Raw genomic sequence first — 18190 nt, forward strand, 5'->3', positions numbered from 1 at the left:
GTATTTGTGGCTAGAGTACAATAATAATATTTATTGAAATAAACTTCAGTTTTTTGTCCCCGAAGATAATAAAATTCTTGCAAAAGGGAAGTCTGATACAATTTTTTGACACGAGAAATACCTTCTATGAAATTACATAATTAGCATTAATGTAGGAAAAGTTTAATATTTTGGTAGAAGCATGTTGTTTTTGTCCTATATTTTCTTAATAGACTTTTCACTAATCTTTACTCACTTGTCATTTCAGATTCCTATTAGCCTGTCCAATGTAGGCTTTGTACCTCTTTATGGTGGAGATCAGACTGAGAAAATTCTTGCTCTCTTTGCACCTGAGGACTCACTCACAGGTACCTTTTTTTTTTTTTTTTTTTTTTTTGCTTAATAAATGGGGCACATTGTATTATAAAGTGTAGATATATTTATCTATATAAACCTTATCAAATAGTAATATTGTATGCTATAAGACTTAAATGTTAATAATCATTTATTCTATTTTTAGCTGTGGCACTTTACCTTGCTGATCAGTGGTGGGCTATTGATGATATTGTGAAAACATCTGTCCCTTCTAGAGAAGGGCTTAAGCAGGTAACAAGATCCTGTATTTAAAAGTGTTTCTTATGAGGCCATTTCACAGTTTGTTTCCCATTAAACATTGATAGTTCTTAAAGTTTTTGAGCACTTCTCCATTTTAGTATGACCAGGTTGTATTAGATGATTAAAGTTTCATTGTTTTGATGAAGCTGGTACTCTGATTGGGCTTCCTCAGTTTTATGTGGCTCTGAATGTATCTGAGAATTAAGTGATGAAGAGTGAGTCTCTATGGGTTACTTGAATGGTAGTTACCTGTATTGGCTTCAGCTTCTGATTTCCGTATAGGGTAGAGAAAAACCTAGTTCCCTCCGTGTGTTTGCTTAGGTTCTCTGTCTCTAGGAGAGACTGACCAGGAACCTTGCCTATCAGGCCCATTTCAGGTGGTCTATTCAAGTGCTCTACACAGTGGAATAGAAGGGAGATCCTCACTAGCATACTTCCAGGCTTTGTCCCTTTTTTTCTGTCCTCGTCACCATCTTCTCATTTCCTTCGAGGAAGACATAGATGACCTGAATTCTGCATGCCTCAGTGCTGAATGGGAGAACCAGGCTGTGAAAGGCAGAATTAAGAAACAAAGAGGATCTAACGTGATGAAAAGTAGTTACCCATAGGTTCAAAAAAATAACTGCACATGTACATCGTGAAGAATAAGCTAAAACAGCGCATATGAAAACGATTGGGGGCTTTAGTTAATTAGAAGTAAAATGAAGGTAAACAAAAAAGCTAATACAAGAACTGAAGTTTATATAGCAAAGCCCCATTGTTTTAGCAGTTATCTTCAGTGTTTTTGTCTGTAGTATCTTCAAGCCCCAATGGGAAGAGAGATGATAAGGGTCTGGAGCATTTCATGAGTGAGAACTGGAATGGCAAAAGTACCCAAAATTGCATTAGATCAGTCCTTTCTTTCATTCGTTCCTATGTTCCTGTGGTAGGAATTTAGGGGAATGTCATGGCTCTCTTCAATTATTTTTAGACTGTATGGCTCCAGAGTATCAAAGTACAGTCTTTGGCTGTAGTCAACTCAGTATAAAGAAGAATTATATACTGGTCAGAGCTGTTCAAGGAAGGAATGGGTTGCCTGGAAAGCAAGTGAGCTTTGTCATTTCATGTGTTGTTTGGTATCTGACATCTCCTAGTGTGTAGTATAGTTAAGGGTTTTTGTTTAGTTTTGAGAGGAGTGTTGGTATATGGGTTAATGCTTTTTTTCTCCACTCACCTAATTATAGGGCACTCTTGTTTTTCTTCAAGGAGGCTTGAGGAGAAATACCTTATGGGTAGTAAGTACTCTTGTTTTTAGTAGTGAAAGATGTCTGTGGGAGGAAAACCCCATTGTTTGATGTCAGAAAGTTGGTGAGTGGTCCCTGTGACCATGTAACCCTGCATGTAGGAAGTGAGGCTCTGTTTCTGTTCTGTGACTGCCCCAAGTTTGTTTTTTATCAGACTTGCCTGGTACCACTGTCATCACTCATCTGATCTGGCAGAAGGGTCTGTGGGTATGTATGTGGGGTGAGGTGGGTGTTTCTTATAGTTGTCTAACTATAGACATGACTGTTAAATGAACATTTTACCTGGAAAAAATGAGAGAGATTCCTTTCCTAGGAACATAATTATGGATTTCCTCATCAAGTAAGGTAATGGTTCTTAAAGATCTAGAGGATAACAGGAAGCTTTCTTTTTTTCTTTTTTTTTTTCTTTTTTCTTTTTTATTTAATATTGAGACTGGAATGGGGTGAAAAGAACTGAAGCAGTAGAGGTAGCCTGGGTCTGGGCAGCTGGTAGCAGAAACAAAACACTTGAGCGCTAAGGAAGAGATGGCTAGATCATTGGTACATTGGAAATTAGTTTTTCCTGTTTTAGAATTTTGCTGAGAGGCACTATTTCCATGCCTATGTGTCTATAGAAATGGATTGTTGTTGGCATGAGTGGTTACTCATCACTTTTACTGTGATGATAAGTTTAAGAAATCATTATTAGTGTATTTAAAGTGCTTTGTGCATGCCAGTATGAGGTGTGGAAGCAGGGAGCAAGGTGGATAGCATCTCTGAATGCATATCATAACTGTTGTGCCTGTGTCTGACTCTCTTTCCAGGTGAGAACTCTTGGGGAGAGAGTGGTACTGTATGTTCTGAATCGAATTATTTATAGAAAACAGGAAATGGAGAGAAATGAGATACCATTCCTGTGCCATAGCAGTACTGATTACGCTAAGATTCTGTGGAAGAAAGGAGAGGCCGTTGGGTTTTATTCAGTTAAGCCTACAGGTAAGTCTTTAAAAGTTATTTAAACTACATATTATGGAAGCTTCCTTTTTAGACCCCAACTGTATCTGTATCCTTTTAAATTACTCTGTAGAGTTTAAATTGACGTGATTTTACTTAGTATTTCTTAGGAGTACTTTGATTCTACCTTTCTATGTAAAAGAGGATTGTTAGGAAAGTCTTTTGAAAAAAAAACAAAAATAAACATTTGACAGAGGGTAAGATTTGTACACATATGTGTAAAGAGAGGTGTACTTTGAGCCTCTGATTTGGCTGTCTTGACTTCTTACCATGCCCTTCTCTCTCTCCCTCCCCCCCCCCCCCCCCCCCCCCCTTTAAATTTTAGTTAGTTAACACACAGTGCAATATTGGTTTCAGGAGCAGAGTTCAGTGATTCCTCACTTATACAACACCCAGTGCTCATCACAAGTGCCTTCCTTACTACCTATCATCCTTCCCTTAATTTAAAGTGGTTGTTTGATTCCTGCTGCTGTCACCATTACAGGCTCCTTTTAAAACTACTCTCTACCTGTGGACCAAATGCATGGCCTCTGTCTGCCTCACACAAGTGATTAAGCCTGATTTATTAAAGGCAGCTTTGCTAATTACCATGAAAAACAATTTATTTCGAGAATTTAGACAACTTTGAAATTGTTAATCTTCTGAAGTTTGGATTTTTTTAAAAGTTTATTTATTTTGAGAGAGAGAGAGCACTCGAGTGCACAAGCAGGGGAGGGGCAGAGAGAGAGAGAACCGAAATAGGCTCTGCACTGTCGTTTTGGAGCCCAGTGTGGGGCCCGAACTCACAAACTGCAAGATCATCACCTGAGCCGAAATTGAGAGTTGGACACTTAATCAAGACTGAGCCCCCGAGACACTCCTGAAGTTTGGATTTTTGATCCTAAGACTTAGCTATACCCTATTCCTAAAAGATGGGTGCCACTTCATTTTGCTTTACCTATTTTCCTGCTGTTTCAGTTCCCTGGAGGTACTGAAGCCACAAAGCTCTAACTTGCTTGATCTGTGTATACATATATACCCACCACATAGCAAAGTCGGCCTGCTCTGTACCTTGACCGGAAGACCTTTCGTAGAGAACACTCAGATTAATTTTTGGTCTTTTTTACATTTCACACCTTCCAGATTTAGCTTTTTTTTTTTTTTTTTTTGGTCTGATCAAGTTTGGAACTAGCTCATAGACATTTGGAGCACATATTAGTTTATACTTATTTATTTGGAGCTTTGCTTTAGATGAAAGGCACACAGTTAAAGGGCATAACATTGCTCTTTGAGTGTTTCTGATCAGTACCTGATTCCAGCAGCGTGCTTCTCTTCCTTTTTCATGCTCATTTGGGCTCCTTCTCTCCTCGGTGACCTGGCCTCTAGTTTTGCTTGTTCTGGTAGTTAACTAAATATTATATCCTGGAGTTTTCAAGTGCCGCTTGTCTACCACTTTTAGCACCTTCCGCAATTTTCTACTAATTGCATTACCTCCTTACTATTTATTTTAGTTCTTTCCCACTTTTAAGTTTTGGCTCTCATCCACCAGATAACAATGCAATTGGGTGTGCTTATACCAGACTTTGAATTAATAATCATTTAATTCAATCTGAAACTATTATTTTTTTTTTAAAGGAAACCCAAGTGTAAAATATTTTGGAAAAATTGCTCAAAACAAATACTAAAGCACTTTCTATTTTATTTTTTAATTTTCTTATTATTTATTTTTTTTTTTGTAATTTAACTTTATTTTTTATTTTTTAAAGTTTACATCCAGATTAGTTAGTATATAGTGAAGCAATGATTTCAGGAGTATCTTCCTCAATGCCCCTTACCCATTTAGCCCATCCCCCCTCCCACAACCCCTCCAGTAACCCTCAGTTCTCCATATTTATGAGTCTCTTCTGTTTTGTCCCCCTCCTGTTTTTATATTATTTTTGCTTCCCTTCCCTTATGTTCATCTGTTTTGTCTCTTAAAGTCCTCATATGAGTGAAGTCATATGATTTTTGTCTTTCTCTGACTAATTTCACTTAGCATAATACCCTCCAGTTCCATCCACGTAGTTGCAAATGACAAGATTTCATTTGTTTTGATTGCCGAGTAATAGTCTGTTGTGTATATATACCACATCTTCTTTACCCATTCATCCATCGTTGGACATTTGGGATCCTTACATACTTTGGCTATTGTTGATAGTGCTGCTATAAACATGGGGGTGCATGTGTCCCTTTGAAATAGCACACCTGTAGCCCTTGGACAAATGCCTAGTAGTGCAATTGCTGGGTCGTAGGATAGTTCTATTTTTAGTGTTTTAAGGAACCTGCATACTGTTTTCCAGAGTGGCTGCACCAGCTTGCATTCCCACTAAAACACTTTCTGATAGAAGTATTCATAATCTATGTATCAGGAAAAAAACTCCCAGTAACAAAAAGATAAAATCTTTATTAAACAAATATGTATTGAATGAAAGCCTTATGATATTACTCTTTATGATTTTTAAGTTAAATAGCATATTGGTATATTGGGATATTTGTTGGGATGTAAAATTAGTTTTGATATATAAAAGGATTTATATATATATTTATATATATATATATAAAAGTATATATATATATACATTTAAAAGGATTTACATATATATTTATATATAAAAGGATTTACATATATATTTATATATAAAAAGGATTCACATATATATTTATATATATATAATGATTTATATATATATTTATAAGGATATATATTTATATATGCTTATATATATATTTATATGTGTATATAAAAGGTTTTATATATATAATAGGATTTGACTGTTTACGAAGTCAAATCCTATTACAGTGTAATGAAATTTAAGAAACTGTATAATTTTTTTTTTTGTCTCAAGTACAGAGATCACTGTGGGAGACTTAGAGTTTGTATGGTTTTGGGGTTATGGAGATGTCATTATTAAAAGTAGGTTTTTACAGTAGCTTGTGTGAAATCTGGAACATAACTCAAAGGGAATTCACAGAATTTAATAACATCATTATAACAAAAGATTTTCTGGTCCCTTCTATAGTTATTGAGTATTTTTATCCATTAAAAAAGGAATAGGATTAGTGCTGAACCTTGTCTCATTCTGGTAGTAAGTAATATTCATTAATGGACTTATAAACAAAAAAAAAAAAAAAAGTGAGATACATCTATTTCATTCAAGATACATTTTGAGTAAAATTTTATTTTTCACCTAATAAGTAATTTTCCATTTGTAGAATACATTTATGTTTTGATCCATTGTGTACTATTATTAATGATGATAATAACCCAAAATTTATTTTGGTTTCATAATTAGAACTGTATGGTCACAAGAAATTTTAAAAATCTATATTTGTGTACAGGTATGTTTTTGCACTGAAAAACAGTTGAATAATCAAGTATATAATCCAAGAATAAAAGTACATTACATGATGATAACATTCTGTAGAATACATATAAGAGAAATAGAAATTCAAGGAGAAAAAGGAACATCATAACATTTTTGAGTGTTAAGGAATGGTTAGTTCAATAGTAAAGGAACAGTAAAGGGGATGATAACGGTTATCAAATTGATAATAGTTTCTAGGGTCCGTTAGATTTATTAAAGTGATATAATTTTTGTTTATCTTTAATATTATTAATTGTAAAGGGAAAAAATAGTACATTTACATAGAGAATCATGGCAGACACTCTGTTAACTAATAAATCATGGTTAATATCACCAGGAGTAACACCTGTCAATATCATGGACTCCTGATCTCTGATGTACTGAGAAGGGCATAACATGATTTTTGGTATTTTTGCCCAAAACACATAACCTTAATTTTATAATGAGAAGACATTTGCAAAGCCAAATTGAAGGTTATTCTACAAACTAACTGATCAGTAATCTCTAGAAGTGTCAAGATCATGAAAGACAAAGGTGGAGGAATTATCAAAGATGAGAACTAAAGACATATTAAACGAAATCCAGTATGGAATCCTAGATTGGATTTGGAAACAGAAAAGAGGCAGTAGTGGAAAAAGTGGTGAAATTTGAATAAGGTTCTAGTTAATAGTATTTTATCAATATTCATCTCTTGGTTTTGATAATAGTACTTTGATACTGTAAGAAGTTAGCATTAGGGGAAGCTGGATGAAGGGTATATTGGACTCTGTATTTTTGCAAGATTTTGTAAGTTTAAAACTTTTATAATAGTTTCTTAGAAGTTGATATTGGTAATATGATAGAAATTCTATCCTTGAAATTATAGAAACTTAAGAAAATTTTAGATGTTACCAAGAGATGTGAATACGTGGTATTTCAAAAGTTTTTAAGGTTACAACATAAGCAAAAATGTTTGAGGAATTTGAAGTGGCCAAGAGAAAAAAATTGTTTGTTTTCTTTTTTTAAAAAATGTTAGTGTTGGTTTTAGAGAGAGAGAATGAGAGTGTGAGCAGGGAAGGGTCAGAGAGAGAGGGAGACACACAAGCTGAAGCAGGCTTCAGGTTCTGAGCTGTCAGCACAGAACCTGATGCAGGGCTCAAACCCACGAACTAGGAGATCATGACCTGAGCTGAAGTCAGATGCTTAACCTACTGAGCCACCCAGGTGCCCCGAGAAAAAAAAAATTTTACAAATACCAATGTAAGTGGTTCGTCTTGGAAAGGTCCCAGTCAGATCATCCTTCTGTGAAGCTCATTGTCAGCCGTCACCACTGTGCACACAGAACATCTAGTCAGCTTTTTAATGTCTCATTCCTAACTATGAAGAAATTGCTTAGTTAGGGAAAGCCACTGATAGGAAATATAGAGACCAAAAAAGAATTAAAGCAATTTGGAAGAGACAGACAATGCAGAAGCAAAACAACTGTTAATATAGTCCTTACACTGATGAAGTGAGGACAAGATATATTAAAAGAATGTGAACAGAGCTCTTGGAAATTCAGAATTACAATGTATGAAAGATAAAGTTGAGGAAATAGCTCAGAAAGTAGAACAACTACAACATGAACCCTAAATGATGGAAAAGAGGAAAGAAAATTACAGGAATGGTCTGAAAAATAGGTGTTTCAAGAGAGAACAGAGAAACTGGAGGGGAAGAAATGACCAATGAAATAATTCGAGAAAATTTCTCAGAACTATAGAACATGCATTTCCACATTAAAAGGACCCATTGAGAATCCATCACAGTGAATGAAAATAGACTCATACTGAGCTAGTTTAGTGTGAAATTTCAGAAATCCGGGATAAAAGAATTTTGTACATCTCCAGAGAATGAGAGAAGCATATGTACAAAGGATCAAGAATCAGAAGGATTAGATTTCTCATCACTGCTGAGCACAAGAAGTGAAATAGTGCCCTTAAGGCACTGAAGAAGTGTGGTTATGGTGCAGTTGGGACTGGGTGTATAAATGTGTGGAAGAGGTAAACTCTCCCCTTCCTTACTGGGAAGTCTGTTGATGGTGCCTGGAATGGAAACATCAAGAAAAGTAGTAAGTTAATTAGAGATGGAAGTAAATACCAGAAAGATCAGTTAAACAGTTTCAGAGTGGTCATTCCTGGGGAGCAGAAAATATTTATGGATCACAGAGGCCGTCATGGGACTGCTTTTTTTTCCTTTGAGTCTCAAAGGACTGTTGTGCTCTAAACAGTATGCATGTAAAAGTTTGATTAAAAACAAAAGTGAGGGGCACCTGGGTGGCTCAGTCGGTTAAGCGGCTGACTTTGGTTCAGGTTATGATCTCGCAGTCCATGAGTTCGAGCCCCGCATCAGGCTCTGTGCTGACAGCTTGGAGCCTGGAGCCTGCTTCAGATTCTGTGTCTCCCTCCCTCCTTCTCTAGCCCTCCCCCGTTTGCGCTCTCTCTCTGTCTTTCAAAAATGAATAAATGTTAAAAAAAAAAAAAAAAACCCGAAATAAAAGTGAACATTTAAAAAATGGAACTACAGTAAAACCTTGGTTTGCAAACATAATTTGTTCTGGAAACTTGCTTGTAATCCAGAGCACTCCTATATCAAAGCAAATTTCAAGAAACATTGGTTCAGTTCTGATCATGTGGCATTCGGTGTCGCATACTACTTGTATTGCAAGACATCGCTCTCATTTATCAAGTTAAAATATATTAGAAATGGGTGCTTGTCTTGTGAAACATTCACAGACCAAGTTACTTGTGATGCAGGGTTTTACTATATTTCCAGAATCTAATCAGTGTCTACCACAAAACCTAGCTGAACTTTTTTTTTTCTTTTTTTTTTTTTTTGAGAGAGAGAGAGAGAGAGAGAGAGAGAGAGAGAGAATATGAAGGAATCCCAAGCAGGCTCTTGCTCAGCGGGGAGCCTGATGCAGGGCTTGATCTCACTACTGTGAGATCATGGCCTGACTCGAAATCTAAGTTAGATGCTTAACTGACTCAGCCACCCAGGTAGCCCTCTACCTGAGCTTTGTAAGTCCTCACAGCATCTGTAACGATAAAAGCATTGTGCTAACTAGAAAACTACTTAATGAAAAATATCTCATGTAGTTGTGAAAAACAAAACAAGAAACCTGTTTGTTAATTCAGTGGTTAATTCAGTGGAAATTTTATAACGTTGCCCTTTGTCAAGATACAGAAAAGATGTAAATTTGTGTAAATCACATATCACATTTTAGCGTATATAAGCTGAGAGAAAAAAACAAAATGGAAGACACTGTCATTGGTTGCTGTTTGGGAAATGTCCATTATTATTTGGTTTCAGCTGTGAACCACCTTGATCTAATTTGAAGACCCATATTTTTGGGGAAAAAAATGAAGATCCACATTTTTGGAAAGTATAATTAACCATATCAGGGAGGCACAATCTAATCAACAGCTATCATTTTGTTGAGTCACTACCAAAGGGACTTATGATCAGTACTAAGGGACATATGTTTGGTTTTTGTAACCCTCATCTGTAATAATTCATAATGGAAGCGTTTTTTTCTCTCTCATTATTTGCTAGTCAGCTTTCTTTATGATTTTTAGATCTTTTAGTTGAGATGATCTGTTGTCTTCCCTCCTTTTGTGGGCAAATCACTCACCTCCTGTTCACTGAAATTCCTATCTCTGGCCCTTCTGTTTTTAAAGGAACATCAAACTGTGATATAAAATGGTAAAGATTGGTAGTATAGGTAAAGGCAAAACGTAGCAGAAATTTGTGTTGGAGGAGTGAGATTATATTGTAGGGCCTTGAGTCTGTCTAGGTATAATTTTTTTTTAAAGGAAATGAACAAAGGCACGGGGAAGTCTCAACCACTGTTGGCTACCCGAAGTGTGTCATTGGGAAATGAAGTGGCTACTTTGTTTTCAGGTGAATTTCTAGCCATCTAAAAAGCCACATGCTTTCCAATAAGGGCTCTGTTTATTAGGGAGATATAGGGGTGCTTTCATTGTCAATATAGACACAAAGATGGCTGGTCTTGGGTTCCTCTGCCTTCAAAGCACCAAAAATCTAGTGGATGAGACAGAAAACTATAGTCATTAAACAGCTACTTATAATTTAGTTTGGTAAGTACTGTATTCGAGTTATCAAACAGGAGTCACTGAAGAGTGGAGCAGCAAATTTTGCCTAGAGGAAGGTGTCACTGAGGAAGTAATAATTAAAAGTGGCTTTTAGTAGGCAGAGAAGGGGCGAAGGGCAAGAACTTCTTAGTAAACTTATAAATGGGACATAAATACATGAAAGAAGGCACAGAGTCATGAAAATTGAAGGTGTATTTGGGACGCCATCCTGGATAAGCTGGTGGGACTAAAGGGTAGGGAGGGTTGAGTGGGTGAGAGGTAAAGATGGAGGTCCCCTTGTGAAAGGTCTTAAATGCCATACTAAAGTTTGGAATTTTATTGGCAAAGAAGCTATTGATTTTATGTAAGGGTAACATGATTAAATATTTTAGTGAGATAATTTTTGTAGGACTTGGTGATTGGGTAGGGAAATTGTATTCTCAAATCAGGGAAGTCAGTTAATTGGGAGCTATTTTAGTGGTCCAGGCGTAAGAAGGACTGACATTAGGGATGCGGGAATAGGAATAGAGAAGGAAACAGATTTGAGGGAGATTTTTGGGTGGACAGAGTATGATGACTCCAGTCTGTATGTCGAAGGGGAGGGGAGGAACCAGTGATGACTTCCGTGGGTTTTGGCTTGGGTGCCCGGGTGGGAAGATGTTAAGATGGGAGTACGGAAGGAGGAGTGGATTTGGTAATACTTGAGTTCACTTTTGACATGTAAAGTTCAATGATCCAATGGGACATCTAAGAGATAGTTAGAAATAGAAGTTTGATCGCATGGGGGAGGTGTGGATTTTGACAGAAGGCAGTGCAATTCTGCTTATTATCTATGCATGAGTGTATTTGTAGATGCATGATTTTATGATTTTGTGGTAAGTAATCTCTGCCTCCATTGTGGGGCTCAAACTCAACCCTGAGATCAGGAGTCGCATGCTCCAGTGAATGAGCCAGCCAGGTGCCCCAGAAATCAGTGTCATTTTAAAACAAAGATGAGATCAGTCAAAATGCTTGTGTAAAGTGAGTGTGTGTTTATGAATATTGGTGTGAGGATATAAGTTACTGGAAGCAGCGTGAAGTAAACAAACATAACTGTGGAGGGAATCTGCCTGGGGAAGGTAGTATCTGTTGAGATGTGCTCACTGATTTCCTGACAGTTAAAAAGGAAATGTTAATCTAGTGGGAGATAAGAGAAAGGGGAAAGTTAGCGGAAGCTGCCAACTGTCCACTAAATATTTGTGCTTCATCTTCTTTATTCTAGTCATTGGCCAATAGCTGCACAGTCAGGAATTATATTTTCCACTCACTTTTGAGGCTAAGCTAGGTGGGGCTGTGTGACTAGTTGTTCCCAAAGTGATGAAAAATGGTATGTGTGACAGAGCAAAGTGGTTAAGATGCACTGCTTTTCTCCATCTGTGGGGAAGCCACAAGATAGAAAGAACTTGAGTTCCTGTGGTAGTCCAGTTTACCCAGTTTCCAGTATTTATGTGCTTGTGTAGCTTGCTTGAATCTGAGCTGGCCTTGTGACATGGTTTACCAGTAGAAGGCAGCACAAGTGACGCTGTGCTAAACCTTAAAGCCTGGAAGTTTGTACTGTTAGAAGCTAAGTCACTATGTCAGAAATATGACTGCTTTGAGACTGCCATGTGGTGAGGAAGTCCAAACAGCTGCGTTGAGGAGAAATGAGGCTCCCAGCTGGTAAGCCCAGCTGCGCTTGTAGTTCAGAAGCTAATACACTGTATCTTGTGGGAGTGAAGCCATTTGGACTTTGAGCTGTTTCATTGCCCCATCTGATACCATGTGAGAGTTGTGATAAATGAAGCAAGTTTTTGTTATAAGCCAGTACATTTTGGGATGGTTTGTCGGGCAGCAATAGGTGACTGAAACATTTCTTGGATGGTTGTGCATCAGAAAACTAACCACTTTGCATTAATACCTATGTGGGACTGCTACTTAAGCAAAAATAAGTCTTACGTTAAGCTTTCCATATTGGTTTGTTAAAACAGCTAATGTTACTAAAACTGATTTATAGAGCATTTATGCTGTGATGAGACTGTGATAAGGATACTTGACTAGTGGTGTATGACAAGATCTCTCATGTAGATATAATCACATTGTTTAGAATTCACTTTAGGGGCGCCTGGGTGGCTCATTTGGTTGCGCGTCCAACTTCAGCTCAGGTCACGATCTCCTAGTTCATGAGTTCGAGCCCTGCGTTGGGCTCTTTGCTGACAGTCAGAGCCTGGTGCCTGCTTCGGATTCTGTGTCTCCCTCTCTCTCTGCCCCTCCCCTGCTTGTGCTCTGTCTGTCTCTCTCTTGCAGAAATAAACATTAAAAACATTTTTTAATAAAAAAAGAATTCACTTTATGCATGCATTCTCTGGAGACAGTCACACACTGATGCCTTCATGAGACATTAAACCAGTTTTTATGAAGGTGAGGGAAGACATATTCCTGGTGGACAAAGAAGAAATGGTGATTCCATGAGAACAGAAAGCCACTCAGTTGGGGCAGAATATCTGTTCTTGAATTTGACGCATAGACCCTGAATGATATTGTCAAATGTTATTCATCTTTTAAAAATTATTTCTAAGTGTTATATAGATAGGGGAGGAAGGAAAGGAGGAAGAAGGTGAATAGGAGAAAGAGGAAGAAGGAGATAGAGTAAAAATTGTAAAAATTCTCCTTGTGAAACTTAGATTTTAGAGGAGTTAGCAATGAACAGAGACAAGTGGACAATGCTGCGAAGAAAACTAAAGTAGACAAAAGAATGGAGTGTGTGTGGGAGGTAGTGTTTTAAATAGAAAGGTCCACATACGCATCTCTGAAGGAAGTAAGGGATGATTAGATACGTGATGTTTCAGGTGAAGAGGTTTTCAGGCAAAGAACTGAAACGTAGAAGCCCTGAGGCAGAAGCAAGTTCAGGGTGTTTCAGATAGAGCAAGAAGTCCAGTCGCTATAGTAGAGGGAGTGAGTGATATGGGGATAGAGAGAGGCAGGTCCATATCTTAAATTGTCTTGTAGGCCAAGGAAAGAGTTTGAATTTCTTCTGGAAATGAGAGTCCATTGAAGGGTTTTGAACATGGGTGCAATGCGATCTGAGTTTTGTTTAGAATAAATAATTAACTCAATTGTATGAAAAACCAGGAGAGGAGATGCCGGGGTTGAGTTTAGTTCGTTAAGAGGCTGTTGCACAGAGGCCCTGGTGAGAGCTGATGGTGGCTTGGACAGGGGAGATGGGGTAGAAGTCATCATATTTGAGATAAATTATGAAGTTACTGCTGCAGGATTTCTGATGGATTGTACATGGGCTATGAAGGAAATGAGTTAAGGATGAATTATAGACTTTTTGCTATGAGTAGCTGGGTGGGTGGTGATGAGGCTTACTGAAAAGTTGGTAAGGGAAGATCAGCTTTGGGGAGTTTCCATGAAAAATCTGATTAAAAATCATTTATTGGAATCACAGGTATAAATTATTATTCTGTTTTGTTTAAATTTTAATAGCTTTATTGAGGTAGTATTCACATTTCATACAATTCACCTATGTAAATTATGCAATTCAGTTTCTTTTTCAGTAGGTTCACCAAACTGTACAAGTATCACCCTAACCAAATTTAGATCACTTGGGTCATCTCCAAAAGGAAACCTTGTACTCATTGGCAGTCACTTTAAACTCCCTCAGCGTCTGGCCTTAGTCACCCACTAGTCTGTCTCTAGATTTCTGTCTCTCTAAATTTGTCTATTTTGGACATATAAATGGAGTCCTACAATAATATAATCAGACACAGTAGTTTTTTGTGTCTGACTTCTTTGGATTAGAGTACTATTCAAGTTTTGTCCATGTTGCAGCGTGTTAATGTTATCACCACTTCATTCCTTTTTAGGGACAAATACTGTGCCCTTGTATGGATGTACCAATATCGTCTTTCATCATTTGATGGACTTTTGAGTTGTTGCCACTTTTTGGTTATTATAAATAATGCTGTTGTGAAGATTTGTGTGTAGGTTTTTGTGTGGATGTGTTTTTATTTCTCCTGGGTATATACCTAGGAGCAGAATTGCAGGATCATATGGTAACTCTAAGGTTAGCCTTTTGAGGAGCTGCCAAATGGTTTTCCAAAGCGATTGTACCATTTTACATTCCCACCAACAATATACCACGTTTCTCCACATCCTCACCAATACTTATTTTTATCTATCTTTCTCATTTTAGTTAGTTTAATAGGTATGAAGTGGCATGGCATTATAATTCTGAATTGTATTTCCTTAATGGCTAAGAATTTTGAGTGTCTTTTCATGTGTTTATTGGCCATTTCATGTATATATGTCTTCTCTGGAAAAATGTCTTTTTAGATCCTTTACGCAACCATTTGTAGATTGGGTTGTCTTTTTTGTTTTTGTTTTTGTTTTTTTGTGTGTGTGTGTGTGTGTGTGTGTGTTTTTCCCCCTTCAGCTTTATTGTGGTATAACATGCAAAAATTGCTAGTATTTAAAATTGATAATTTATTGTGTTTTGATATATGTATACAAGCTGTGAAACTATTAACCACAATCAAAATAACAACCATATCCATTATCCCCAAAAGTTTGTTTGTGTTTCTTGGTAACCATCCCTCTGCCCACTATGAATCCCCAAGCAAACTATCTATTAGTATAGATTAGCTTGCTTTTTCTGGAATTTCATAAAATGGAATCATTACATTATGTACATTTTTGTTTTAGTCAGGTTTCTTTCACATTAGTTAATTTAGAGATTCACATATCATGAAATTCACTCTTTAAAAAAACTTTTTTAGATATTTATTTTTGGGGGAGTTCAAGGGGGGAGAGGGGCAGAGAGAGGGGGACGGAGGTTCCTAAGCAGGCTTTGCACCACAGCAGTGAGCCTGATGTGAAGCTTGAACTCAGAAACCACAAGATCATGATCTAAGCCCAAGTGAGATGCTCAGCCGACTGAGCTACCCAGGCTCCCCAAGGAATTTACTCTTTTTAAAATGATTTTTATGTATTCACAAAGTTGTGCAACCATCACCATTATCTAATTCCAAAACATTTTCATCACTTCAAAATGAATGCCTGTGATCATTAGCAGTCACTCATTTTCTTCACCCAACAGTCCCTGGAAACCACTAATCTACTCTCTATGTGCATTATTTATCTTGAAAAAGCTTTTTTAAATCCTTACTTTATTGGCTTAAGAACACAAGATTTACTCTTAACAGATTTTTAAGTGTAGGATATATTATTAGCTATAGGAATAATGTTATACAGAGGATCCATAGAATTTACTGATCTTATATTAATGAAGCTTTCAACCCATTGTTTGGCAACTCGCCATTTCCATCTCTCCTGCCTTGGTGACTACTGTTTTCTGTTTTAAGAGTTTGACTCTTTTAGATACCTCTTATGGTTGGAGTCACACAGTATTTTTACTTCTGTGGCTGGCTTATTTCATTTAGCATGATGTCCTCAAGGTTCATTCATGTTGTCATATATCATAAGATTTATTTTTTATTTTTTTACATTATTTATTTTTGAGAGAGTGAGAGAGCGTGTGTGTGCGCGTGTGCACACCATCAGGGGAGGGGTAAACAGAGACGGAAACAGAGGATCTGAAGTGGAATAGAGGATCCTGATGTGGGGCTCTAACTCAGGAACAGTAAGATCATGACCTGAGCTGAAGTCAGACGCTTAACTGATTGAGCCACCCAGGTGCTCTATAAGATTTATTATTTAAAAGGCTGAATATTATTCCATTATATGTGTATATCGCATTTTCTTTATTGACTCACCCATCACTAGTGGACATTCAGGTTGTCATGCCATCTTGGCTATTTTGAATAGTGCTGAAATGAACATGGGATTACTGATATCTCTTTGAGATCCTGATTTCAATTCTTTTAGATAAATACTCAGAAGTGCCATTGCTGGATGATATGGTAGTTATATTTTTGATTTTTTGAAGAACTTCTATATTGTTTCCATTGCGGCTGCACCATTTTGTATTATGATCAACAGTGTACAGGGTTCCAGTTTTCCGTCACCAACACTTGATGTCTTTTTGTTTTGTTTTGTTTTGTTTTGGTAATAGTCATTCTGACAGGTGTGAAGTGATACTTCTTTATTGTTTTGATGTGAGTATCCCCAATGATGAGTGACATTGAATGTTTTTTCATATACCTGTCAGCCAATTGTATGTCTTCTTTGGAGAAGTGTGTATTTAAATCCTTAGCCTATTTGAAAAGATTTTTTTAAATGTTTATTTATTTTTGAGAGAGGGAGAGATAGAGGGAGGGAGGGAGGAGGGAGAACATGAGCCAGGGGAGGGGCAGAGAGAGAGGGAGACACAGAATCCAAAGCAGGCTCCAGGCTCTGAGCTGTCAGCACAGAGCCCGATGCAGGGCTCAAACCCACGAACTTCAAGATCATGACCTGAGCCGATGTCACATACTTAACTGACTGAGCTACCAAGGCGTGCTCCAGTCCTTAGCCCATTTTAAAATACAATTTTGTTTGTCTTTTTATTATTGAGTTAATAAGCATTCTTTATCAATTTGATACACAATTCTTTTCTGGGATATATAATACGGAAATATTTTTTCCTATTTTGGGGTTGTCTTTCACTTTCTTGGTGGTGTCCTTTCAAGCACAGAATTTTTAAATTTTGATGAAATACAATTTATCTTCTTTTTCTTTGTCACTTTTGCTTTTGGTATTTATCTAAGAAAGCTTTGTGTAATCCAAGGTGATAAAGATATATTGCTATCTTTTCCTCTAAAGCTTTATAGTTTTAGCTCTTATATTTAGGTTGATAATCCTTTTGCATTTAATTTGCTCATAAGTTGTGAGGAAAGGAGTCCAACATGGTTTGTTTTTTTTTTTTTTTTGCTTTTTTTTTTTGCATAGGTGAATATCTTGTCATCCCAGGACTATTCATTGGAAAGGCTATTCTTTTTCCATAGAGTTGAGCTGGAGCCCCTGTCAAAAATGATTTGACTATAAATATAAAGTCTTGTTTCTGGACCCTCAGTTCTATTCCAACTGATCTCTGTATCTGTTCATGTGCCAGTACCATACTGTCTTGATTACTGCAGCTTTATAAGATTGAAAATGGCAAGTGTGAATCCTCCAACTTTGTTTTTCATTAAGATTGTTTTTGCTTTTTGAGGTCCTTTTCAATTCATATGAATTTAGGATCACCTTGTCAGTTTCTTTTCTTTTTTTTTAAGTTTGTTTGTTTATTTATTTATTTATTTATTTAGAGAAACAGCATGAGCAAGTGGGGAGGGGCAGAGAGAGAGAAAGGGAGAGATTCCCCAGCAGGCTCTGTGCTACTCTGTGCTCTGTTTGTGAGATCATGACCTGAGCTGAAATCAGGAATCCATGCTTAACCGACTGAGCCCTCCAGGTGCCCCAGACCATGACAATTTCTGCAAAAAAATGTAGCTGAGAATTGTCAATTTTTAGGTCAATTTGGGGGAATATATTGACATTTAATAATTATAAGTCCTCTGACCCAAGAACATGGATGTCTTTTCATTTATTTAGATGTTCTTTAATTTCTTTTAACAATGTTTGCAGTTTTCAGTAAGCATATTAAGCTTTGCAGTTTTTTTGTTAAGTTTATTTGTAAGAATTTTATTATTTGTTAATGCTGTGGTAAATTGTTTTATTTAATTTCATTTTCAAATTGTTCATTGCTGGTATATAGAAATATAATTGAATGTATATTGACCTTGTTTCCTGCATCGTTGCTGATGTGCCTTTTATCAGTTTTAATAATTTTTTTGTGGATTCCTTAAGATTTTCTATATTCAAAATCATGTCA

At 36.7% G+C, this 18190-nt stretch overlaps 1 protein-coding gene across 6 annotated transcripts in view; it reads left to right on the plus strand.

The window, feature by feature from the left end:
- FAM169A (family with sequence similarity 169 member A) overlaps nucleotides 1-18190 on the plus strand; it is a 91991-nt gene that overhangs the window by 40755 nt on the left and 33046 nt on the right. For all 6 annotated transcript variants that reach the window (XM_019463010.2, XM_019463009.2, XM_019463011.2 and 3 more), the window contains 3 exons: nucleotides 248-347; nucleotides 500-585; nucleotides 2681-2852. In XM_019463010.2, the coding sequence (XP_019318555.2) occupies nucleotides 248-347; nucleotides 500-585; nucleotides 2681-2852 (358 nt within the window). The remainder of the gene's footprint in view (nucleotides 1-247; nucleotides 348-499; nucleotides 586-2680; nucleotides 2853-18190) is intronic.

Source organism: Panthera pardus, unplaced genomic scaffold (genome assembly GCF_024362965.1).
Source record: "Panthera pardus isolate Hobbes unplaced genomic scaffold, ASM2436296v1 HiC_scaffold_2, whole genome shotgun sequence".
In the NCBI taxonomy this organism is placed as follows: Eukaryota; Metazoa; Chordata; class Mammalia; order Carnivora; family Felidae; genus Panthera; species Panthera pardus.